Source organism: Dryobates pubescens, chromosome 7, assembly GCF_014839835.1.
Source record: "Dryobates pubescens isolate bDryPub1 chromosome 7, bDryPub1.pri, whole genome shotgun sequence".
Lineage (NCBI taxonomy): Eukaryota > Metazoa > Chordata > Aves > Piciformes > Picidae > Dryobates > Dryobates pubescens.
The window spans coordinates 39,411,941-39,438,922 of record NC_071618.1 but is presented as its reverse complement, the minus strand read 5'-3'; the positions used below and the strand labels follow the sequence as shown (position 1 = coordinate 39,438,922).

Below are 26,982 nucleotides of genomic sequence, written 5' to 3'. Positions count from 1 at the left end.
AAACATGAAGATGTGACATCATTACCAATAAACTTTTTAAGTAAGGGCTTTGGTTACCTTTCTTGGTGATATATCAAACCTCTCCTTTAAAACCTCCAATGGTAGATAAGGTGCATACACATAAGTATTGTCTTGACACTTGGTGCCATGGTTTAGTTGATTAGATGGTGTTGGGTGATGGGTTGGACTTGATCTCAAAGGTCTTTTCCAACCTGGTTTATTCTATTCTATTCTATTCTATTCTATTCTATTCTATTTCTATTTCTATTTCTATTCTATTTCTATTCTATTTCTATTCTATTTCTATTCCTATTTCTATTCTATTTCTATTCCTATTTCTATTCTAATTCTATTTCTATTCTAATTCTATTATGTTCTATTCTGTTCTTATTCTATTCTATTCTATTCTATTCTATTCTATTCTATTCTATTCTATTCTATTCTATTCTATTCTATTCTGTTCTGCTCTGCTCTGTTCTATTCTATTCTCAGAAGAGACCTTATTGCTGTCTACAACTATGTGAAAGGAGATTGTAGCCAGGTGGGGGTTGGTCTCTTCTCCCAGGCAACCAGCACCAGAACAAGAGGACACAGTCTCAAGCTGTGCCAGGGGAGGTTTGGGCTGGATGTTAGGAAGACATTCTTCACAGGATGAGTGATTGGCCATTGGAATGGGCTGCCCAGGGAGGTGGTGGGGTCACCATCACAGGAGGTGTTTAAGAGGAGACTAGATGGGGCACTTAGTGCCATGGTTTCATTGATTAGATGGTGTTGGGTGATAGGTTGCACTCGATGATCTTGAATGTCCTTTCCAACCTGGTTTATCCTATTCTATTCTATTCTATTCTATTCTATTCTATTCTATTCTATTCTATTCTATTCTATTCTGTTCTGTTCTGTTCTGTTCTGTTCTGTTCTGTTCTGTTCTGTTCCGTTCCGTTCCGTTCCGTTCCGTTCTGTTCCGTTCCATTCCATTCCTTATTGACAGCAAAATATTTTCTCTAACAGAGACAGACATTTGCCTTATTCTTTAACTGGTTTCTTTGTTGAGGGAGAATTTATTGGTGAGGTCATGGAGAGTTCTGTTCTTGCAGTTGCTTGGTGCTGTTTGGTGCCACTTTCTAACAGTTCATAGGCTCCCCTACAACTGAGGTATGGGCAGGTGGTGTTCTCCAGCTGGCATGTTTGAAAGTTGTTGCTCATGAGAATCATTTAAAACTATTACTGGAACTGTTTGATGACTGGAATGGGTTTGTATCTTTTGCCAGTTAGCTCCTGGCAGGGAGTGGGAGAGGGGAAAGCTTTTCTTTTGTATGTTTGAAGTGTTTAGGAAGGTGATACTTCCCAAGCTACCAGGTTGGTATTTCCCTCATAAAGTAATCTGCCTGTAGTTTTAACTTTCCCTTAGCAAAGATACCACAGTTTTCTAGCATGTATTTCTCTCCATGTTTTGCAGTAGCCTTTGGGGAAAGTCTAATGTGAAACACTAAATGGTCTAACCTAAATGGCAAAGACTAGAAAATGCTAATTGTCATTAATATGCATGTATTAAAATTGCAGCATACAGTTATATACAATCTCATCTGTTTATCCAAGCCCTTGTTCACAGCTTGGATTTGTCAAGATCTTGTACTTGAAATCTTTGTAGACTACTGCTGAATGATGCCAGCATTTCCTGAAAGGTTTCATCCATTCATAGAATCATAGAATCAAACAGGTTAGAAAAGACCTCAGAGATCATCAAGTCCAACCTATGACCTAATACCTAACATCTCATGACAACTAAACCATGGCTCCAAGTGCCACATCCAATCTTTTTTTTGAGCACCTCCAGTGATGGTGACTCCACCACCTCCCTGGGCAGCACATTCCAATGGCCAATCACTCTGTGAAGAACTTTATCCTCACCTCGAGCCTAAACTTCCCCTGGCACAGCTTGAGACTGTGTCCTCTTGCTCTGGTGCTGGTTGCCTGGGAGAAGAGACCAACCCCCACCTGGCTACAACCTCCCTTCAGGTAGTTGTAGACAGCAATAAGGTCTCCCCTAAGCCTCCTCTTCTCCAGGCATAGAATGATCCAGGCCAGAAGGGACCTCCAAAGGTCATCTAGCCAGACCTCCCCACAGTCAGCAGCGACATCCCCAACTAGACCAGGTTGCCCAGGGCCTTGTTGAGTCTTACTTTGAATATCTCAAGGGAAGGGGCCTCAACCAAATCCCTGGGCAACCTGTTCCAGTGTTCACCACTCTCACGGTGAAGAACTTCTCCCTGATAACCAATCTAAATCTGCCCTTCTCTAGTTTGAAGCCATTGTCCCTCATCCTGTCACTGCAAGCCCTTGTAAACAGTCTATTCATAAACAGAAATTAATCTGTTTCATAAATAAAACAAGAGCTATTTATTCTGTTTCATTGGCCATTGGAATGTGCTGCCCAGGGAGGTGGTGGAGTCACCTTCCCTGGAGGTGTTCAAAAAGGGATTGGACGTCGCACTTGAAGCCATGGTTTAGTAGTCACCAGGTGTTGGGTGACAGGTTGGACTTGATGATCTCTGAGGTCTTTTCCAAACTTATTGATTCTATGATTCTATGATTGTGATCTCTCTGCCAGCTTCCAAGTTGCTATTGAAAGTGTTAAGATTGCCTGCAGAGCCTACTGTCAGGGAACAGCAAGAGCTGTACCACAGGGGAACTGAGGCAGGGACAGTGTCCTTAATAGCAGGGTCTGCACTCTGACAGTGTCCAGCAAGAATTGCAGGTCTGGAGGCAGCAGCCATGGTCAGCCAAGTGCCCACTGGCTGCCAGAGAGGTTCTGTGGTGATGAGGCAGGGCTGAGGATAAGTTGGTGGGTCCAGGCTGTGAGCAGTAAAGTACACTCCAGACACATAGCATCACCACAGTGTAGTTTGGGAAGTAGCATAAATGCAGCTCCCAAGCCATGGGGAGCAAAGGGGACCCCACTGAGGCAGCAACATTTCAACACAGGCAAGTAAAACCCTAGGTGGGGGGGAAGAGCTTGCAGATCCCAGTGGTATGCTCAGAGCCCTGACACATGCTTCATATGTTCTACCAATGTGGCAATAAGGTTTTGATGACTACCCAGCTATGATTTTGAGAGTATAAGGTATTTTCCAAGCAGTGGTACACTCATATTTAATGTGTGCCAAGCTTGTGAAACTCTAATTGAAATGATGTTACAAGGTTTAACTCGACTGAAGTACTGGAACATAATGCTTTGGTTCCAGACATTGGCTCACCTCTATCATGAAGTTGGAACAATGATAGATTTACTGTGATTTCTCTTTGGCAAATAATACTTAGGTTTTGCATTTTAATTGCTAACACACTCTGTGACTATTTCCAGCTTTACTCTCTACTAATGTCTATGAATTTAGGAAGGATATTGAGATACTTGAACATGTCCAGAGAAGGACATAGAATCAATAAGGTTGGAAAAGACCTCAAAGATCATCAAGGCCAACCTGTCACCCAACACCTCAGGACTACTAAACCATGGCTTCAAGTGCCACATCCAATCCTTTTTTGAACACCTCCAGGGACGGTGACTCGACTACCTCCCTGGGCAGCACATTCCAATGGCTAACAACTCTCTCAGTGAAGAACTTTCTCCTCACCTCCAGCCTAAACTTCCCCTGGCACAGCTTGAGACTGTGTCCTCTTGTTCTGCTGCTGGGTGCCTGGGAGAAGAGACCAAACCCCACCTGGCTACTACCTCCCTTCAGGTAGTTGTAGACAGCAATAAGGTCTCCTCTGAGCCTCCTCTTCTCCAGGCTAAACAATCCCAGCTCCCTCAGCCTCTCCTCATAGGGCTGTGCTCAAGGCCTCTCCCCAGCCTTGTTGCCCTTCTCTGCACACGTTCAGGTGTCTCAATATCCTTAAAGTGAGGGGCCCAGAACTGGACACAGGACTCAAGGTGTGGCCTAACCAGTGCTGAGTCCAGGGGCAGAATGTCTTCCCTGCTCCTGCTGGCCACACTATTTCTGATGCAGGCCAGGATGCCCTTGGCCTTCTTGGCCCCCTGGGCACACTGCTGACTCATGTTCAGCCAGCTGTCAGTCAGTGCCCCTAGGTCCCTTTCTGTCTGGCTGCTGTCCTCTCTTCTCTGCTCTCTGGCTGCTCTCTCTTCAACAATTATTATTAAGGCTTAATGGAAGCTGGAGTTCTCTGTCTTGTTCTGGGTTTCCTATTGCTTATGTTCTGTTTTCAAAAGGAACACCAGCATCGATAATCATTAAGAATAATCAGACATGCCATTCATTCCCTGATTAAATTTAGTGCTGAATACAGAAAGCATTTAGATTTTGTCCTTCTTCATTTAGTGGTGTGGACATTTGGATTGTACTGACTGTTCAAAATTGTTCTCCCTCTACTTCCTCGTGTACCAGGAAATCACTTTGCAAGGCGATAAAACAAGCCTGTTCTTGAATAGCTTGCAGTCTAATTCGATGATGTACACATCAGGGAAAATCAGAAAGAACTGTGAATTAAAATAGGAATGAGGAATTCTATAAAAGTGCTAAATAAGGCTGTAAATTGTTTGAAAGAAGACCATGAGAAGGTCTCTGGCAGCAGTTAGTGGAACAAAGGTTGATGTGAGTCTACAGTAAGCAGGCTATCACAAATACATTAAAAGAGCTTAGAAACATAATGGCCTTTTGGCACAGCTGGTAATTTATTTCCCTGTCAGAACAATGTAATTTCATCCTTTTTACTGCCTTTCTTTTAACTGAGAGATCAATCTGAATGAACTCCTTGGGCTCCCACAAGGAATTAATTTTATACTTGAAGAGTTTAGGAGGACAAATGATTGAGTCTTTTAAAAAGATATTTAAACAGGCATGCTTTAATGGATTTACCCTTCTAAGATAATATTGTTTTTAGTATTTCATTGTAAAATTGAATTAACTGCTGAGAGTGAGATAATAGCAGGCATGAGAAAACTGGAAATAGCAAACAGCTGGCATTTGGGCTCTTCTAGAAATAAAGGACTTTGGTTTCTTACTGAAATTTATGTAGAATAGAATAGCATAGAATAGAAATAGAATAGAATAGGATAGAATAGAATGGAATGGAATGGAATGGAATGGAATGGAATGGAATGGAATGGAATGGAATGGAATTGAATTGAATTGAATTGAATTGAATTAACCAGGTTGGAAGAGACCTTCGAGATCATCGTGTCCAACCTATCATCCAACACCATCTAATCAACTAAACCATGCTACCAAGCACCCTATCAATTCTCTCCCCCTAAACACCTCCAATGATGGTGACTCCACCACCTCCTCAGGCAGCACATTCCAATGGGCAATCACTCTCTCTGTGTAGAATTTCTTCCTAACCTCCAGCCTAAACCTTCCCTGGTGCAGCTTGAGACTGTGTCCTCTTGTTCTGGTGCTGGTTGCCTGTAAAAATGGACAGCCTCCTCTCCAAGGGAAGGATGCACTATCCCAAACTGATTTTCATTGTTATTATGAACATGAAGAAACTGAGTTCCAAGTGAGCTGAGTTGGGTGAAATCACTATTACTTTTTTGCCCAAGAAATGCTCTGTGACAAGGTGGAAAACTTATTATATGGATTATATTTCTCTTTCCCTTGCTACAGTCATTGCAGTATTTGCACATATCAGAACAGCTATGGTCTTTAAATGTCTTTCTTCTTTCTGTCTTTACAAGTTGTGCTAAAGAACCAGAATTTAAAGACAATCAATTAATTGATTCTCCTTGCAGATATTTCTCCCCACAGATTCTCTTGTACACTTTTCATATGCTTCCCTCCTTTGAACCACAGTTGTCTTATCACTGGAAAAGTGAAGATCATATTTAGCCTGACATGGCTCTGGGCTGGAGGTTATACTTAAGGGCAGAAAATGCCCCTTAAGTACCCTACAAGTGTATCTAGGCCTGTAGAGAAGAGATGTATCTGAAGCATCCCATTCATGAGTTCTATTAGAGAACGAAGTTTGCTTGTTCTTGTACTGAAATTTGATTTTTTTTAGTCACTGTTTTTTTGCATGCCCCAAGTGATAAACTCTTAATAAAATAATGAGGTGCAGGGAGGTCACTGTGCCCCTGGATGCAGCCCTGGTTAAGCCACATCTTGAGTCCTGTGTCCAGTTGTGGGCCCCTCAGTTTAGGAAAGATGTTGAGTTGCTGGAAGGTGTCCAAAGAAGGGCAACAAAGCTGGGGAGGGGTTTGGAGCACAGCCCTATGAGGAGAGGCTGAGGGGGCTGGGGTTGCTTAGCCTGGAGAAGAGGAGGCTCAGGGGAGACCTTATTGCTGCCTATAACTACCCAACTACCTGAAGGGAGGTTGTAGCCAGGTAGGGGCTGGTCTCTCAGGCAACCAGCACCAGAACAAGAGGACACAGTCTCAGGCTGCACCAGGGGAGGTTTAGGTTGGATGTTAGGAAGAAGTTCTATGCAGAGAGAGTGATTGCCCATTGGAATGGGCTGCCTGGGGAGGTAGTGGAGTCACCATCACTGGAGGTGTTCAGGAGGAGACTTGATGGGGTGCTTGGTGCCATGGTTGAGATGTTTAGGTGGGTTGGATTGGTTGATAGGTTGGATGTGATGATCTTGAAGGCCTCTTCCAACCTGGTCTATTCTACCTTTTCTATTTTTTTCTATTATAGCCTCTTTAATTCCTTCAGTATGACCTGCAAATCACTTAAAAGAAAATAAAACTGAGGCAGCACAATTTAGACTTTTTTTTTTCAATGGTGCTTTTTTTTTCCCCCATAAGAAACAAGCTATTAACTTCAAAAAACTTGGGTCCATTGCTATTGGATTTATTTTGGCTGTGTAGGGAAGAAATTTGACCCACTACTGTATTAGCTGCATCCTGAATTGCAAAATGCCTCCTGGGACCTGTAACAAGCCTGTTTGTATTTGAAACTACAGTTACTGCTGGAAGATTAAGTCATTTTATCCTTGGTAACAAGTGTTTACAATGCCACTTAGGAGAGTTTTTAACTAAGGGATTATTTTGCCTTCTAATTGCTTGATTTTCTTTCTGCTATTCATTAGTGCAGCTATTTACTTCCCATTTTTCTGGTGCAGTTGTCCCATATGTCTGATGGAGTAAAGATTGTCTAATATTTGCTTTCTGAAATATTTTCATTCAGTTCAGCTCCAACACCAACACAGATGTTCTTTTCTCTCCAATTAGTGTGTTTGTAGTTCTGTTAAATTAAGTAACTGCAGCAGTGCATATATAAATAACATGCAGCAAGCATTAATGGCACCCTGGTTTGTCCTCTGAACGCCACCTCAGGCTGCAATAATTGCAAATTACATGTTAGGACATTCTGAATCCAGTCCAAGCTCAACTCAGTCTTTTGGTATGTTCATATGAAAGATAGTTCTGATTCTTTCTGCTTAAATAGTTGACTGCTAGCTGTGTGAGCTAGCACCCAGGAGGTCTGGTTTCATCGTTGCGACTGAGTCTATGCTCAGAGTAGTGCTACAGGCTGGGGTCAGAGTGGCTGGAGAGCTCCCAAACAGAAAGGGACCTGGGGGATACTGGTTGATAGTAGGCTGAACATGAGCCAGCAGTGTGCCCAGGTGGCCAAGAAGGCCAATGGCATCCTGGCCTGCATCAGGACTAGTGTGGCCAACAGGAGCAGGGAAGTCATTGTGCCCCTGGACTCAGCACTGGTTAGGCCACATCTTGAGTCCTGTGTCCAGTTGTGGGCCCCTCAGTTTAGGAAAGATGTTGAGTTGCTGGAAGGTGTCCAGAGAAGGGCAACAAAGCTGGGGAGGGGTTTGGAGCACAGCCCTGTGAGGAGAGGCTGAGGGGGCTGGGGTTGCTTAGCCTGGTGAAGAGTAGTCTCAGGGGAGACCTTATTGCTCTTTACAATTTCCTGAAGGGAGGTTGTAGCCATGTAGGGGTTGGTCTCTTCCCCCAGGCAATCAGCACCAGAACAAGAGGACACAGTCTCAAGCTGCACCAGGGGAGGTTTAGGCTGGATGTTAGGAAGAAGTTCTTCATAGAGAGAGTGATTGGCCATTGGAATGTGCTGCCCAGGGAGGTGGTGGAGTCACCATCACTGGAGGTGTTTAGGAAGAGTCTGGATGAGGCCCTTGGTGCCATGGTTTAGCTGATTAGATGGTGTTGGGTGGTAGTTTGGCCTTGATGATCTCGAAGGTCTTTTCCAACCTGGTTAACGCTATTCTGTTCTATGAGTATAGGAGGGTGACTTGGGACTTTGATGCCGTTTCTGTCATTCCTTGTTTCTGAAGTGCAAGTAACTCATTTCAAAGAGGGTTTTTTCCCAAACTAGGTTAGTATTTTCCACAGTCTGTGTTTTCCTGTAGAAGGCTCCCAGGCATATTCTGTACCCCAGGTGAAACTGGAAAAACACTACTCTTCTTGACCTTACAGTAATGGATAGTGCTAAAAGAATGAGCTCATCCAAGCACTTTTTTACAGGTTTTCAGTATTACTAAAGAGCCTTCTGAATAGCTTTCCCCTCTTCTTTCCTTTCTGTTATATTGTGCCTTCTCAGTGCAGTAGCTGAGACAAAGTGGTAGCTTGTCATGATGTGGAGGGATGGAATCAAAAAGCTTTTACTTGAACTTTGCTCCAGCTACTGTTGCCAGCCAAGGATTTTTATGTGGTACACCACAGCCTCTGTGAAGGCACATGATGTACTCTGAAGCAGTTAAGTCTAGGAGTTGGGCAATGATAACATGTTTATAATAGCTAAAATCTGGTGGGAGTGCCTTTTGTTTTATGAATACTGCATGCACCTTTAAAAAAACATGCCATGTTCTGAAGTCAAGGTATACTTAAAGTGAAAGAACAGGAAGTGTGCAGAGAGTCTAGTGAGATGCACAAACACAAATGAGGAAAGGACAAGATGTGGTCATGGCACAGCTCCCACTGACTTCACTGTGTTATTTTGGTAACTGTGCTATTTGCCTTCCTGCACAGTGGTCCTGCACCAGGCTTGTGTTCTTTAAGCATTCTCTCAGAAGTGAGGTGCACTCTTTTTATTGCTCTCACAGCTAACAGCATGGATAGAAAGACACAAACCCAGCTATTTGGTCCTCTTTCTATTGCAACAGGAGAGGGGGAGGTGGAAATCTAGTATTACTATTTTGCAGTTGGAAAAATAATCTTTTCAGGCTTGCTTTTAAGAATCTATTCTAACCATAAACAGCATGTGCACTTCCCATTAGTGCACATTGTGGTGGGCTGAAGTTTCCCCCAGCATTCACTTTTAGCCAGACTAGCCAAATTATGATACTGCTTTTTTACATTACACTAACCATTTCATTTGATATTAAGTGTGTTTTACATGGATTTAATATGTTGAACTACTTCATCTTTGCACTTGCCACAGCTGTCTGGAATCACCCTCTGCAGCAAATAGGGTATGCAATCTGCTTGGGATTGGTACTCAGCACTGGTTAGGCCACACCTTGAGTACTACTGTGTCCAGTTTTGGCCCCTCAGTTTAGGAAAGATGTTGAGTTGCTGGAAGGTGTCCAGAGGAGGGCAACAAAGCTGGGGAGGGGTTTGGAGCACAAGCCCTATGAGGAGAGGCTGAGGGAGCTGGGGTTGCTTAGCCTGGAGAAGAGAAGGCTCAGGGGAGACCTTCTTGCCGTCTGCAACTACCTGAAGGGAGGTTGTAGCCAGGTGGGGGTTGGTCTCTTCTCCCAGGCAACCAGCACCAGAACAAGAAGACACAGTCTCAAGCTGCACCATGGGAGGTTTATGCTGGATGTTAGGAAGAAGTTCTTTGCAGAAAGGGTGATTGGCCATTGGAATGTGCTGCCCAGGGAGGTGGTGGAGCTGCCATCACTGGAGTTGTTTAGGAAGAGACTGGATGGGGTGCTTGGTGCCATGGTTTAGTTGATTAGATGGTGTTGGGTGATAGGTTGGACTTGATGATCTTGAAGGTCTTTTCCAACCTGGTTAATTCCTATTCTGTTCTGTTCTGTTCTATTCTATTCTATTGTGTTCTGTTCTGTTCTATTCTATTCTATTCTATTCTATTCTGTTCTGTTCTGTTCTGTTCTGTTCCGTTCCGTTCCGTTCCGTTCCTTTCCGTTCCTTCCAATTTCATCCTATTTCAAGGCAGTAAAAAGCTTTGTTACCAGGGGCAGTTTTCAGAAATGACTGGTGGCAGGTACTGTGTTGCAGTTACAAGAATGCATTGGCAGGTATGACAGAACTTTAGGGAAGCAATCCTCTTTCTGGTTATTACTAATGAAATAAATAAATATATTGCACATACACATAAAACTAAATATTACTAAGCAGTGTCTGGAATTCTTTGATGCAGATTGAAATTGTATTTGCCTATAAAAGAATCTGGAGACTATTTTAATAGTTTGGACAGTTTTCTTTCTTTATAATACTTAAATGCATGCATCTATTTTAGATCTCAATATTATCTTTATTCACTGCAGGGTGTTGGGAAAAACAAGGTTGTTGACAGATTCCTTCACCTTTTGAACAGGCCCAGAGAGTATTTACAGCTGCATAGGTAAGAATGTGTTACATTTCCATGCTTTGGATTCATAGTCTCATATCTCACGTTTCAAAAGTCTTGTTTCTGAAGTGTAATTTGTTCTTTTGTTTGGGCAAAGGACTATTATGGTAGGTGGAACACAGACCACAAAAAGGGGCTGCAAGAATTTAGTGCAATTGCTTCGCTTAATGTAAGAGGAATTGAAAGTCAGAGCGCACTGACGTTAAACCATGCTCAGTAACATAGTAGGATTTCGCAGACATTTCATAGGATAGAATCATACAATGAATAAGGTTGGAAAAGACCTCAGACATCATCAAGTCCAACCTGTTGTCCAAGACCTCATGACTACTAAACCATGACACCAAGTGCCACATCCAATCCCCTCTTGAACAACTCCAGGGATGCTGACTCCACCACCTCCCTGGGCAGCACATTCCAGTGGCTAACAACTCTCTCTGTGATGAACTTTCTCCTCACCTCCAGCCTATACTTTCCCTGGCGCAGCTTGAGACTGTGTCCTCTTGTTGTGGTCCTAATTGCCTGGGAGAAGAGACAAACCCCCACCTGGCTACAACCTCCCTTCAGGTAGTTGTAGACAGCAAGAGGGTCTCCCCTGAGCCCTCTCTTCTCCAGGCTAAACAATCCCAGCTCCACCAGCAATTGCAATACTGATGATGTGTGAATTTCAAACCAAAATAAGAGCAAGTTCACAAAAAACCTCCACCAAAACAGTTTGCTGCTAAGCTGAGTGAGCTGGGGTTGCTTAGCCTGGAGAAGAGGAGACTCAGGGGTGACCTTATTGCTCTCTACAACTACCTGAAGGGAGACTGTAGACAGGCGGAGGTAGGTCTCTTCTCCCAGGCAACCAGCACCAGAACAAGAGGACACAGTCTCAGGCTGCGCCTGGGGAGGTTTAGGCTGGATGTTAGGAAGAAGTTCTTCATAGAGAGAGTGATTGGCCATTGAAGTGGGCTGCCCAGGGAGGTGGTGGAGTCACCATCACTGGAGGTGTTCAGGAGGAGACTTCATGGGGTGCTTGGTTGCATGGTTTAGTTGATTAGGTGGGTTGGATTGGTTCCTAGGTTGGACATGATGATCTTGAAGGTCTCTTCCAACCTGGTCTGGTCTATTCTATTCTATTCTATTCTATTCTATTCTATTCTATTCTATTCTATTCTATTCTATTCTACTCTATTTTGTGGGAAGAAATACAGTCAGTAGTTTATGGCATAGATGTATTTTATTGGCGAACATACTAGAACATGCACTTAGACTTTGATAGCCCTGAGTGTTTCTGCAGATTTCCTGGCTGGTTACCATGAGTCCTGTCAAGCATGCCAATGAAAAATATTTCTAAACAATATGGTGCTTTAATGGTTCTCATACACCTGAACAGCAGATCTCAAGTAACTGAACAGTCAAACTATGCATTTTAGTTGATTACCTTGTCATGGAAAGGTATAATATTAATACTGTCTGCTGGGATAATGTGGAGGTGATTCAGTGTCAGGTGAAGGTGGATCTTCTCTGCCCTTTCAGAAATGTGTGTGACAGATGCTACCTCATTAGTCCTTGGAGTTTGGGTTGCAGGCTCTGTTGTTCCACTTCAGCTAGTCTCTCTGGAAATTGTGTGTGCACTTGTCAGCCTCATCCTGAGGCTCTAAGTATCTAGTGAGGTATTGAATCTGTCAGAAAGTGGCCAATTATGATCTCATGAGTTCTTGAACTTGCCCATATCGATTTACTTCATGTAATTACTATAAAAACAAGTACTGTGCATGTATGTATAATAATGCCTCTATGGAATGGGTGTTGCAGCTGTATCTTGTGCTGAAGCCTCCTCTTCTCCAGGCTAAGCAATCCCAGCTGCCTCAGCCTCTCCTCATAGAGCCCCTCAGTTTAGGAAAGATGTGGAGTTGCTGAAATGTGTCCAGAGAAGGGCAACAAGGCTGGTGAGGGGTTTGGAGCACAGCCCTATGAGGAGAGGCAGAGGGAGATGGGGTTGCTTAGCCTGGAGAAGAGGAGACTCAGGGGAGACCACCTTGCTGTATACACCTACCTGAAGGGAGGTTGCAGCCAGGTGGGGGTTGGTCTCATCTCCCAGGCAACCAGCACCAGAACAAGAGGACACAGTCTCAAGCTGTGCCAGGGGGCGTTTACTCTGGACATTAGGAAGAAGTTCTTCCCAGAAAGAGTGATTGGCCATTGGAATGTGCTGCCCAGGGAGGTGGTGGAGTCACCATCACTGGAGTTGTTTAGGAAGAGACTGGATGGGGCACTTGGTGCCATGGTTTAGTTGATTAGATAGTGTTGGATGATAGGTTGGACTTGATGATCTCGAAGGTCTTTTCCAACCTGGTTAATTCTATTCTATTCTATTCTATTCTATTCTATTCTATTCTATTCTATTCTATTCTATTCTGTTCTGTTCTGTTCTGTTCTGTTCTGTTCTGTTCTATGGTATTACATTTTCCTGTCATAGTTACTGTGTTTGTTCTTGCGAGGGGTGATTTGCAAGTGTGGTACAGGGTTCATTTTAAAAATTACTACGTGTTATAGTGTGCCTTTTGTAGTTCCCTAATAAATTACAATAATCTGGTTATCTTTTCTTTCAAAAATTAACTGAGTTTACATATGTTATCCTTTTCAAAACAGATGTAGTTTAGGTGTGATCTTTAACAATTGAATTAATGGAGAGCTTTCGATTAGGAAAATTGCCTTATGGTCTTCCTACAAGCCATACTTACTACAAACTGTCCATTAATCTTTAGAGGTTAATTTTCTTTCCCTCTTTTTCAGCAGACATAATCAGTGTAAAATTTAATTACCTGCTTCCCCTATTGAGAGCACTTAAAACTACCCTTTCAGGTTTATTTTCCTCAGATCTTCAGAAGTCTAATTAGAAAAGTTGTTTCTGAAGGAGTAACTCCTTTGCTGAAGACACAGGTCTACCCAATACTGCAGAATTATGGTGTACTTTTTCTCAGAACTGCATTTGATATTCTTCTCTTGAAAGAATATAGGACCATAGAAAACAATTTAAATGAAGATAGGGCTCTGCAGTTCTCTTTTCAATAACGTACAACCCAGAAAGGCTCTCTCTGTAGCAGACTTGTTGAAGCAAGTGGCTCCAGTTCTGGGCCCCTCAGTTTAGGAAGGAGGTTGACTTGCTGGAACGAGTCCAGAGAAGAGCAACAAAGTTGGTGAGGGGTTTGGAACATAAGCCCTATGAGGAGAGGCTGAGGGAGCTGGGGTTGCTTAGCCTGGAGAAGAGGAGACTCAGGGGTGACCTTATTACTCTCTACAACTACCTGAAGGGAGGTTGTAGACGGATGGATGTTGGTCTCTTCTCCCAGGCAAGCAGTACCAGAACAAGAGGACACAGTCTCAGGCTGCGCCAGGGGAGGTTCAGGCTGGATGTTAGAAAAAAGTTCTATACAGAAAGAGTGATTGCACATTGGAATGGGCTGCCTGGGGAGGTGGTGGAGTCACCATCACTGGAGGTTTTTAGGAGAAGACTTGACAGGGTGCTTGGTGCTGTGGGTTAGTTGCTTGGGCGGTGTTGGATTGGTTGATGGGTTGGACGTGATGATCTTGAAGGTCTCTTCCAACCTGGTTTATTCTATGTATTCTAAGCTGCACTTCTTTGTTAGAAGGTGATATTGAAAATAATCATAGAATCAGAGAATTGTTAGGGTTGGAAGGGACCTTAAGGATCATCTAGTTCCAACTGCCCTGCCATAGGCTGGGGTACCTCACGCTAAATCAGGTTGCTCAGAGCTGCATCCAGCCTGGCCTTAAAAACCTCCAGGGATGGGGCTTCTACCACTGTTCTAGGCAACATGTTCCAGTTTCTCACCACCCTCATGGTGAAGAACTTCTTCCTAACATCCAATCCAATTCCACCCACTTCTAGTTTTGCTCCACTCCCCCTAGTACTGTGTGTGTTGTGTTTGTATGTTGGTGGCCACAATAAAAGAAGTCTCGGTGGCTTTTCCTGATGATTTTGACTCACAAAAATATGTGTCTAGAATATTGTCTTTTAATGTTCTACTGCAACTTTATAGTGTGTGCTTCATTCATTAAGCAGCTTAGCTTTGGAAATAAATTATAGCATGATAGATTTTTGTTATGAAAATCTGTATTGTGAAGTGCTGAAGAACAAGAGGACACAGTCTCAAGCTACACCAGGGGAAGTTTAGGCTCGAGGTGAGGAGAAAGTTCTTCACAGAGGGAGTCATTAGCCATTGGAATGTGCTGCCCAGGGAGGTGGTGGAGTCACCATTCCTGGAGGTGTTCAAGAGGGGATTGGATGTGGCACTTGGTGCCATGGTTTAGTCATGAGGTCTTGGGCAGGAGGTTGGGCTTGATGATCTTTGAGGTCTCTTCCAACCTTGGTGATTCTATGAATATAATAATGGTACAGCTAGCACCAGAACAAGAGGACACAGTCCCAAGCTGTGCCAGGGGAGATTTAGGCTGGATGTTAGGTAGAAGTTCTTTACAGAAAGAGTGATTTGCCATTGGAATGGGCTGCCCAGGGAGGTGGTGGAATCACCATCACTGGAGGTGTTTAGGAAGAGACTGGATGAGGCACTTGATGCCATGGATTAGTTGAGTAGATGGTGTTGGATGATAGGTTGGACTCGATGATCTCAAAGATCTTTTCCAACCTGTTCTGTTCTGTTCTGTTCTGTTCTATTCTATTCTATTCTATTCTATTCCATTCCATTCCATTCCATTCTATTCTGGTTCTGTTCTGGTTCTGTTCTGGTTCTATTATGTTCTTATTCTATTCTATTCTATTCTATTCTGGTTCTGTTCTGGTTCTGTTATGTTCTTATTCTATCCTATCCTATCCTATCCTATCCTATCCTATCCTATCCTATCCTATCCTATCCTATCCTATCCTATCCTATCCTATTCTATCCTATTCTATCCTATCCTATCCTATCCTATCCTATCCTATCCTATCCTATCCTGTCCTATCCTGTCCTATCCTATCCTATCCTGTCCTATCCTATTCTATTCTATCCTATCCTATTCTATTGGCTAGCCAATGTAGTGTTTATGTTTTTTTGATTCTTCTTGTTTTTCCCCACTTTTCTTAAATGCATTTTCAGTCAGGGCACATTGCAGTGCAAAGCTTCCTAGAGTTTGTGCAAGTTAATTGGTCTCGTGCTTCCAGTGTTAGCCTTTCATAAGCTGCCTGACTAGTTCTGCAATTGTCAGATTCCAGGTGTTGGAGAGCTACTTCATTTGTCTTTTTGTAGGAACTGATTTCAGGCTGCATATCCTGCTGTGTGGCTGGTACAGAGAGAAAAAGCTTAAGTTAGAGTACCCTGTTGTTTCATTTTCTTCTAAAGCTGAACTAACAGTTTCTTGCTGTTTACTTGGTGAAATCTGTTCTTATACACAATAAGGAGCTGTAGGATGTCATCTTTCTTCCTTTATGGATTTTACAGTAAGATTGAGTGAATTTCTTATGTTATAACAAATTACATGAAAATATAATGCATCTTGTTTTGAAAGATCACACATAAGTAATTCTGCAGTCAGACTTAAGTGGATTACCTGAATTAAACATATCATTCCCTTTGGCCTTTGTTCTGCCACCTGCAGTCACACTGAGTAATGAGTACCTTTGTACTTCCAATAATTTATTGGATTTTAACCAATATGTGTCCTGCTGAGTAGTTATAATGGCCTAGTAGAAAAAAAAAAGGGTTGGGGGGGGTGGGGGGTGGAATATAATTGGCACTGCATATAGATAAGTTAAAAAGGCTCTGCAGTGTCATTTTAACAGAGAAATGAGACAGCTAGTTGGCTTTTCACATATGTCAGAGTTTCCTGAATGTAGTGATCAGATCATGCAATGCAATGGCTGTATGATGGGTTGGCTATAGAAAGGAATTTGTAACTGTCAAAGTCATGTAGATTCTTTGTGTAAAGCCTGCCTGCGCTTCATCAGGGTAATCCATGAGTGGATTAGCTGACTAATCAAAGCCTTCAAATGGCCTTTGACCTTATTATTTTTCAAAGAAATGAAGAATAGCAATTATTAGAGCATGCATTTTGTGTCTCTGATTTTTCCTTTCAACTACCATAAAGTTCTCTTGGGAAATTAAGAGGAAGACCAAGCCTGAATCTGGTTTATCTAGGCTTATTACAGTGAGCAACAAGCTATAAAAAACAAAGCTGCTTGCATAGATATTCCTGTGAGACTTATTTAATTCCCTTTCACATATTTAGCACTGTTGCCTGCCAAGGAAAGGTGATCTAGATGAGATTAGCACTACCTGCATGGAAGCTGTGGGTAGAATAGAATAGAATAGAATAGCATAGCATAGCATAGCATAGCATAGCATAGCATAGCATAGAATAGAATAGACCAGGTTGGAAGCGACCTCCAAGATCATCACGTCCAACCTGTCATCCAACACCATTTAATCAACTAAGCTGTGGTACCAAGCACCCCATCCAGTCTCTTCCTAAACACCTCCAATGATGGTGACTCCACCACCTCCCTGGGCAGCACATTCCAATGGCCAATAACTCTTTCTATGAAGAACTTCTTCCTGACATCCAGCCCAAACCTCCCCTGGTACAGCTTGAGACTGTGTCCTCTTGTTCTGGTGCCTTCAGCCTCAGTGTAAGTACATATGGAAGCTAGGACAGTATACTGCAGCACTTGTAATAAGTTACTTGGAATAAATTACTTGGAATAATTCCAATGAGTATAGATATTTTTAATGTTAACTGAGGTCCTGACACTGTGTCCTGTATATGGGTGTAAGCCTCCCTGGGGACTCAAGTTTTAAACTAAACCCTTGAAATACTTTTCCATTTTCATAGGTCAGATGATAATGGGTAAATAATGGATCAAATTCTGTTTTGGTGTTTGCATTTCAATGTTCTAGGAAGTGTCAAAACATGCAATTAATATTTTAATATTTATATGTAATATAGGCAGCATTAATGCTTTTAATGATCGAGTCAGTCATCCGTAAATTTGCAGATGACACCAAGGTGGGAGCAGGTGTCGATCTGTTAGAGGGTAGGAAGGCTCGGCAGAGGGACCTTGACAGGCTGGACAGATGGGCAGAGTCCAACAGGATGGCATTCAACAAGTCCATGTGCCAGGTGCTTCACTTTGGCCACAACAACCCCTGCAGAGCTACAGGCTGGGGTCAGAGTGGTTGGAGTGCTGCCAAACAGAAAGAGACCTGGGGGTGCTGATTGACAGCCAGCTGAACATGAGCCAGCAGTGTGCCCAGGTGGCCAAAAAGTCCAATGGCATCCTGGCCGGTATCAAGCATAGTGTGGCCAGCAGTAGCAGGGAAGTCATTGTACCCCTGTACTCAGCACTGGTTAGCCAGACCTTGAGTCCTGTGTCCAGTTCTGGGCCCCTGAAGAAGGACATTGAGACACTTGAATGTGTCCAGAGAAGGGCAATGAGGCTGGGGAGAAGCCTTGAGCACAAGGCCTGTGAGGAGAGGCTGAAGGAGCTGGGATTGTTTAGCCTGGAGAAAAGGAGGCTCAGGGGAAACCTTATTGCTGTGTACAACTACCTGAAGGGAGGTTGTAGCCAGGAGAGAGTTGCTCTCTTCTCCCAGGCAACCAGCACCAGAACAAGAGGACACAGTCTCAAGCTGTGCCAGGGGAAGTTTAGGCTCGAGGTGAGAAGAAAGTTCTTCACACAAAGCGGTATTGGCCATTGGAATGGGCTGCCTGGGGAGGTGGTGGAGTCACCATCAATGGAGGTATTCAAGAGGGGATTGGACCTGCCACTTGGTGGCCATGGTTTAGTAGTCATGAGGTCTTGGGTGACAGGTTGGATTCTATGATTCCATGATTCTGTAAAGAATTTAGTGCACTAATTTCATTCCTCTAAAGAAGGATCTTTTAAACAAGTCGTCCTCCAGGTGAAATACTGCAAATTTCAGGATAAGAGAGGAACATGTTTATCCTTTTTTGCTTAATTTCTGTGTTTACACCCCACCCCCCCACCCCCCCCCCCCGCAGCTGGTTTCACCTCCTTTGTCTACAACGGGTTATCCAGAATGCTTCTAGATTTACTTTCCTTCCATCCTTGCCTGCCATCCTGCCTTATTTCAGGGTCTATCCATGGAGGTGTTCAGTTCTTCCAAACAATTCCAAATTTTTGTTTGAGGGAGATAGTGTCTACCTTGAATGGAATAAGAAGTGCTGAATTCATTGATTAGTTTCGTGTAGAGGAGGATTCCATTCTGAACAATAAAATACCTATCAGGTGCAGGGTTGTGGAGTGGTTTTTGAAACTTCAATTATTTAATAGGACTTGGGTATATCTTGAAAATCAACAGGAGCAGAATTGACTGGTCTTTGTGGTTGATGGAAATTTGTCCTGCCACATCTCATCGTTCCTCCTTGGAAAGAAGGTGTAGCTGTCAAAGGCATTACAACTGGCACAGACTAGTGTGTTCCAGGGAGCCCTCAGACCTCACAAAAAGCTGCCTTGAGGGTAAATAATGCACCAGTAGCAAAAATAAATAAATAAATGGTAGTGATGTGAGGCAATAAACAAAAAATGTCAAAAGAATTCTCAGAAGTCCTACTACAAAATCCAGCTGGTGGCCAGTCACCAGTGGCATCCCCCAGGGATCAGTGCTGGGCCCCATCCTCTTTAATATCTTCATTGATGATCTGGATGAGGGAGTTGAGTCAGTCATCGGCAAATTTGGAGATGACACCAAGCTGGGAGCAGATGTTGATCTATTTGAGGGCAGAAGGGCTCTGCAGAGGGACCTTGACCGACTGGACAGATGGGCAGAGTCCAACAGGATGGCATTCAGCAAATCCAAGTGCGGGGTGCTGCACTTGGCCACGGCAACCCCATGCAGAGCTACAGGCTGGGGTCAGAGTGGCTGGAGAGCTGCCAAACAGAGAGGGACCTGGGGGTACTGATTGACAGCTGCCTAAGCATGAGCCAGCAGTGTGCCCAGGTGGCCAAGAAGGCCAATGCCATCCTGGCCTGTGTCAAGAATAGTGTGGCCAGGAGGAGCAAGGAAGTCATTGTGCCCCTGGACTCTGCATTGGTTAGGCCACACCTTGAGTCCTGTGTCCAGTTCTGGGCCCCTCAGTTTAAGAAGGACATTGAAACACTTGAACATGTCCATAGAAGGGCAACAAAGCTGGGGAGGGGTTTGGAGCACAGACCCTATGAGGAGAGGCTGAGGGAGCTGGGGTTGTTTAGCCTGGAGAAGAGGAGGCTCAGGGGAGACCTCCTTGCTGTCTATAACTACCTGAAGGGAGTTTGTGGCCAGGAGTGAGGTGGTCTCTTCTCCCAAGCAACCAGCACCAGAACAAGAGGACAGAGTCTCAAGCTGCGTCAGGGGAAGTTTAGGCTTGAGGTGAGGAGAAAGTTCTTCACCTAGAGAGTCACAGAAAGAGTTGTTAGCCATTGGAATGTGCTGCCCAGGGAGGTGGTGGAGTCACCGTCCCTGGAGGGTTCAAGAGGGGATTGGACGTGGCACTTGGTGCCATGGTCTAGGCATGAGGTCTGTGGTGACAGGTTGGACTTGATGATCTTTGAGGTCTCTTCCAACCTTGGTGATACTGTGATGCTGTGAAATTGAGAGGTACTGTCAGAAGAGCTGCTGAGCTTCAGTAGCAAAACTTTTGTTACAACTTTTGGGCCTTTTAATCTTTGTACTTATTGCTTCTTATTCTTTTTCTGGGCAGCTTGTGAGGATGGCTTGCTTGATAAAAATACATTCTTAGGAAAGACATAAGCAAGCTTTTCATGATTTTATTTTACAATTAAGAAGAGACAAGGCAGTTCAGTTGAGTAGGATGGTAGTATGTCAGACAGCTTTTCTCACTTCTGCGTTCCTACAGTCTCACTTCTTTGTGTCAGAGCTATTTTCATCTTAGGTGCTAAATGTGATGAAATTAAGGAGGTTTTGATATTCATGTCTTACAGCCCAGCTAATGTCAAGACTTGAATATTAATCAGTGAATGTGAGTTACAGTTTTCAGTTCCTTTCCTGTGGGAGTGAAATTCCAGTCTAATGTCTTGAGTGCCAGACATATTTTACATGTAGGGAAATCTGCATACTCTATTGTTTGGAAATAGTTCAGATTTAGCAGATTTTTATTATTCTGGCTTTCAGTGTCTGCTCATTTCCATAATTCATTACAAAATGAAAATTTAAGAAGACAAACCCTAAGGAGGCAAGTTATTTTTAGCCTTTCCTTGCTATGTTTAGGTCATGCTAGGTTTCTGTAGAACAGAAATTAATGACATCTAATTGCATAGTTTATGATGCTGAAAGGAAAAGAACATTCATTTATCTGTACTAGCTCAGGCAAAATCATTTTTATAGATTTGGCTGACTGTAATAGCCTAAGCAACTGCAGGAGTTTTGCATTCAGTACATCACCAAGCTAACAGAATTAATAGAAACCATACATTTAGCTTCTATATGTGGTCAAGGCTGTGGATGTAGTCTTATCTGGACTTCAGCAAGGTCTTTGATAATGTCCCCCACAGCAAACTCCTGGCCAAGCTGTCAGCCCCTGGCTTGCACAGCAGCACTCTGTGCTGGGTTAGGAACTGGCTGGAGGGCCGAGCCCAGAGAGTGGTGGCGAATGGTGCCACATCCAGCTGGCAGCCAGGCACCAGTGGTGTGCCCCAGGGATCACTGCTGGGCGCCGTGCTCTTTAATACCTTTATCAATGATCTAGATGAGGGTATTGAGTCCTTCATCATTAAGTTTGTAGATGACACCAAGCTGGGGACAGGTGTTGATCTGTTAGAGGGTGGGAAGGCTCTGCAGAGGGACCTTGACACACTGGACAGATGGGCAGAATCCAAGGGCAGGAGATTTAACACATCCAAGTGCCGAGTTCTGCACATTGGCCACAACAACCCCATGCAGTGCTACAGGCTGGGGTCAGAGTGGTTGGAGGACGGCCAGGCAGAAAGGGAGCTGGGGGTACTGGTTGATATCAGGCGAAATATGAGCCAGCAGTGTGCCCAGGTGGCCAAGAAGGCCAATGGCATCCTGGCCTGTATCAGGAATAGTGTGGCCAGCAGGAACAAGGAGGTCATTGTGCCGCTGTACTCAGACTGGTTAGGTCACACCTTGAGTCCTGTGTCCAGTTTTGGGCCCCTCAGTTTAGGAAAGATGTTGAGTTGCTGGAAGGTGTCCAGAGAAGGGCAACAATGCTGGGGAGGGGTTTGGAGCACAGCCCTGTGAGGAGAGACTGAGGGAACTGGGAACAGGAGGCTCAGAGGAGATCTTATTGCTTTCTACAACTCCCTGAATGGAGGTTGTAGCCAGGTGGGGGTTGGTCTCTTCTCCCAGGCTGCCAGCACCAGAACAAGAGGACATAGTCTCAAGCTGTGCCAGTGGAGGTTTAAGCTGGATGTTAGGAAGAAGTTCTTCATAGAAAGAATGTTTGGCCATTGGAATGTGCTGCCCAGGGAGGTGGTGGAGTCACCATCACTGGAGGAGTTTAGGGAGAGATTGGATGGGGTGCTTGGTGCCATGGTTTAGTTGATTAGGTGGTTTTGGATGATAGGTTGGACTCGATGATCTCAAAGGTCTTTTCCAACATGGTCTATTCTATTCTGTTGTACTCTATTCTATTCTATTCTACATTGCAAATCTCTTGAAATATTTCCCTGAAATCTTAGGGCTGAATAACACCGAAGCAGATGAAAGGTGGGAACCACAGATAGATAAGGAAACAATTTAGAAGCTAGATTTCAGATGTGAGTTGTTCTTTATTTTTTAATTCTACAATTTTTTATGATTTACACAACTTTTATAATAGCAGCTAAGTAAACTGTAAACTCCTTCAGCATTCAGTTACCCCAGAGATACAGTCGTTTTGTGTTCCCTGAAGAATGACAGCATCCTAAGGATTTGTATGGGCTGCTGGTGATACTGAGCACAAGTTAGTCTTCCACATCAAGAGGGTTGTATGCAGTTCCTGTTTAACTAGAGGATTAACTACTTGCCAAAAGTAAAATACATATTTTTTGTTACAGTAAAATACCTTCTGACATTGGTGTCTTTTCTTCCATTGCCACCTGTGCCCATCCACATCACCACAGGAGATCTTCCTTTCCTGTTGTGCTCTATTCACTTTATTCTTTCATCCATTGGCAGCTTAGTGCAGATTTGTGATCTGTAAAGCATCCTCGTGGTGGGTTTGAGGCAGATCCTCCCTTGACTCCCACCAGGGCAGAAAAAATGAGACTCAAACAAACAGATTTGCAGAAGTGATAGAAAGTTTAAATGGAAAAGCAGTGAGTGGTTTACAGAGAACCACAAGCACAGTGACAAAGGAGATCCCAAAGCATACCCAGCAGCCTCCCAGCATTCCCCTTCTCCCCACCTGAGGGTACACCCAAAACCCCCAGGGCTCTTTCTTCCCCCCCCCCCTCCACTGTTTGGCTAATCTCACTGGCCAGATCTGAGATTGCCCTTCCCCCTTCTCCTCTTGGCATTAGGCCTGGCCAGGCCTAAGAGGCCTTGAGATAACTCTTCCTCCATTACCAGATAGGGAGCATCTAAGACCTTGCTGGTGGTTTTAAAGGGAGTAGGACATATTGGGATGAAATACATAGCTTCCTGTGTCCAGACCCACTGGTCTGGACCCTCAGGACACCGGGGGGGTGTCTTATGTGGCTGCAGCAGGGGGGCACCCAGCCCAGACTGCCACAATCCTGTAATGCTTCACCTTAATTTACCTTACTCTTGACTTTTGCTTTCCTTGGATATCTCTGCTTCTCACCTTTCTGTTACTTGAAAGAGATCACAGTTCACGTTTGACATACCCTTCCTTTCTCTTTTCCTCCTTGGATTAATTCCTTAGTAACCTGTGACTGTGCCTTTGTATACTCTAGGATTTGGATTACACATATTAAAATATTCTATATCTGCATAGGCTTGACCCAGAAACAATAGCTGGCACTGGAGGTAGGCTGCTAAGTACAGTCTGAGAATTTAATCCCTAAATAATCTGTGCTCAAGAAACAACTGTAGTTGGTGTATTTTTTTTATTCATTATTGATTTCTCTGCCCAGCATTGAAATGGCTAGGCAAGCAAGAGGGTAATAGAAGTTTTGTTTTCATGTCTACAGTAGGTTTTCTAAGACAGTAGATTCATTCTACTGCTTATTGTGGTGGTTTAAAAGACAACTGTATGTTGCAAGTGAGTACAATACGTATAGAACTGTTTTTAAGAGTGTTGCTGCATGTGATAAACAAGAGGACACAGTCTCAAACTGTGCCAGGGGATGTTTAGGCTCAAGGTGAGGAGAAAGTTCTTCCCAGAGAGAGTTAGCCATTGGAAAGTGCTGCCTAGGGAATGATGGAGTCACCATCCCTGGATGTGTTGAAGAGGGGATTGGATGTGGCACTTGGTGCCATGGTTTAGTAGTCATGAGGTGTTGGGCGACAGGTTGGACTTGATGATCTTTGAGGTCTTTTCCAACCTTATTGATTCTATGATTCTCTGACAGACCATATTTGTTGGGGTTAAATGAAGTGAATGTGGCCCCAGCTTTGTAACCTTTCCTCTCCTAGATTAAAGTGCAGATGAAGTAACTAAACATCAAAAATCTCTCTTACCACCCTCTCCTTTATTCCTCTGCATGGGAAGTGTTGGAATAAATCAATCATGAGTTTAAAACTAAACAAGAAATTATTAGTTGTTAGGGACAGAAATCCTGCTGACAGCAGTTTCAAATAAAGGAAATGTGCATGTTATGCTGTCAGTTTAAAACTGTAACTGGAAGCTGGCCATTTAATAGTTTGCTGCAAACAGTACTGTGTTTGATTTCCTGTACCCGTGGAGCTTATCGGAATGCTGTTGGATTTTTAGAAGGTGTTAAGAAATTAAAGATAGAACTAATGTGGATATTTGGAACAGTGAGTCACCTTAGCTTCAGCAAAGAGTTTTATTCTATGGCATGGCTGTGAAAGGTAAGAGATTTTTGTTGCATCGAATCTCGCGTGCAACACAAAGGTTACCAACCTGAGCTATCAACCGGCCCGTGGATCTCGAGCAGCTTCTGATGGGTTTTATCGTGTGAACTGTCCATCATCCTGTTGACACAGTGTGGTGGGTTAACACCCATTGTGAAAACAAAAACCAAAGCAGGGTGGAGAGCTTGCGGGTACTCCCTGCAGGGCGTTTTCCCCCTGGGAAGCTGAGTCTGTTCCACTCCCCCCGCCCTGCCCAGCTAGGGCATAAAAAGCAGGGCATTGCAGCTATTAGCTCTCCTTTTGGCTCCTGCCTCTCCTGGGTGAGAGCTACTGCAGCTGCTTTCCTGCTCCTCTGCCATGTGGTTGGGCCTGATCCTTCTCCCTGCTGCCTCTGTGCCTCTTCAGAGAGAGACTGGTTTTGTATTATTCTTTTTTGTCCCCCTGCCATCCATCCTTGTTCCTTGCCCTTGTGAACCTTACCTGTTATTGTTACATTGTGGTCGTTTGAGGCTGTGCCTTTAAGAACAAACACTGCTGGAACACACTGGCTAATGTTTTTGGTACTAGAACCAAAACATTCTGATATTCTAAACGAATTTCATTGGTTGATAAACAAAAATTCAGCTTTAGATTGTGAAGTGGTTGGAAAATTTTTTCCTCAGTTCAGTTCGGTTTGGGAGTTGGGGGAGTTTGGTGTTTCAGCCTGTTCTCCCTGCCTGCTTCTTCTGCGAACTGCTGGACTTGGCCTTCAGATAAGCAAACACTAATCCTGCATGGGCTTTTGAAGCTTGCTAACAACTCTTTTCCTTAGTAACTTGCCTTTCTCTCTCTCTAACCCCTTTTTGGGGAAAAAGGGAGGTAAGGGGGGGAGAGAGGGGGTTCCAAAGAGGGGATTTTTGTTGTGTTATTTGTCTTTGCTGTGTATTTCTATGTATATATTGTAAATACCTGTATATATTGTGTTATATATAACCTGCTTTCCATATATGCTTGTAAATATATAGCTTTTGCTCTTCGACTGAGTTAGCTGTGGTTTCTTACTCTGTGGAGGAGGGAGAGCTAAGCCCTCTCTCAACCTACCACATACATATATATATTGTTTAAAGAAAACTCTCCACCTCTCTACTTCCAAGCCAACTCCGAATTATTGTTTGGTGGATTTGCTCCTTCCTTTTTTTTCCCCCTCTCTGTTGGGAGGGAGGAGAGGGGATTGGGGGAGAGATTCTCAGCCTTGCCCCCATCTGAGCTCTTAACTCCCAGTTAAGGCTTAAACTATCACACACAGGCTAGTCCAAATTTAGAAATCCAGGAAGAAAGGGATGGCATAGCCTACTTACTTGCCCTGAGGCTGAACTGTGTATCCTGTTGCCTGTAAAACTGTGGGGGAGTTGCAGGGCTCTTCTGTCATCACCCACCTCTGGATTACACCTTAGCTCATTGATCCCTCTGAAACCCAAAGGAAATTAGGTTGGTTTTACAGGTCTTGACAAAGGTTTTGACAAGCATTTTGTACAGTCAGGAGGGATTTGCCCTGCATTTAATGGCCACAGTAGTGTTAGGTCGATGATTGGAGTTAATGATGTTAGAGGTCTTTTCCAACCAAAACAATTCTATGATTCTATGGGCATCCCTTACATAGGAACATCCAGATGTCTGTTGCTGAACCTTTCTGAATTGCAGTTGGTGTTTTATTTATCAGTCCATTTCAGCAGTGCATGGAATAGTGAAAACCAATGGTGAAAATTAAGGCACATTGCCATTGCAGATTTTTATTAAGACCAATTTAAAGACAAAAGTCATTTGTACATATTCATAGACTCATAGAATCAATAAGGTTGGAAAAGACATCAGAGATCATCAAGTCCAACCTGTCACCCAAGACCTCATGACTACTAAACCATGGCTTCAAGTGCCATGTCCAATCCCTTTCTGAATTTGAGCAATTCAATCACATACATAGAATTTCAATGAGAATTACTATGCTTTAAAGCCTCTATTCCATGCAAGGGCTTTACACCATCCATGATACCAAACGTAGTAAGTGCTAGTAAAAGTTACTCAATCTTTCTGATTGCCTTGAGACCTCTGGTTTCAACATCATTGCTCCCTAACTACATAACTATTAAGGTATAATAATCAGAGGATTGTACCAGACTAGGCAGCCTTCTGGTAACATCCCTGACCTGGGCCCCAAGGAGGCAACAGACTTCCCTGTGGGAAGGATCCGTCCGACATGTGGGGCCCTCTGTTCCCCTCAGGAGGGAATCATCAATAACAATAACCCTTCTCTTCTTTTTGAGGGAACAAGTCCTGATTTGGGGGGCAGGCTGTTTGGCTTTAGGCAACACCTCAGATGGTGTCCTCTGACATCAGAATAACCTCACCCTCAACTTCCAGTGCCCCATATTTGTTTTGCAAGGGTAGCTGGGAAGGTGAGGGGAGCCGTGAGGGTTTTACTTTACGTCTCCTAAGAGGGACCTGTATCCATTCCC

The 26,982-nt window shown here is 43.7% G+C and overlaps 1 protein-coding gene across 1 annotated transcript in view; it reads left to right on the top strand.

The window, feature by feature from the left end:
• Positions 1-26,982, top strand: part of VWA8 (von Willebrand factor A domain containing 8) — a 244,047-nt gene that overhangs the window by 103,679 nt on the left and 113,386 nt on the right. Inside the window, exon 21 of the mRNA XM_054163092.1 lies at positions 10,441-10,517. Coding sequence (XP_054019067.1) covers positions 10,441-10,517 — 77 coding nt within the window. The remainder of the gene's footprint in view (positions 1-10,440; positions 10,518-26,982) is intronic.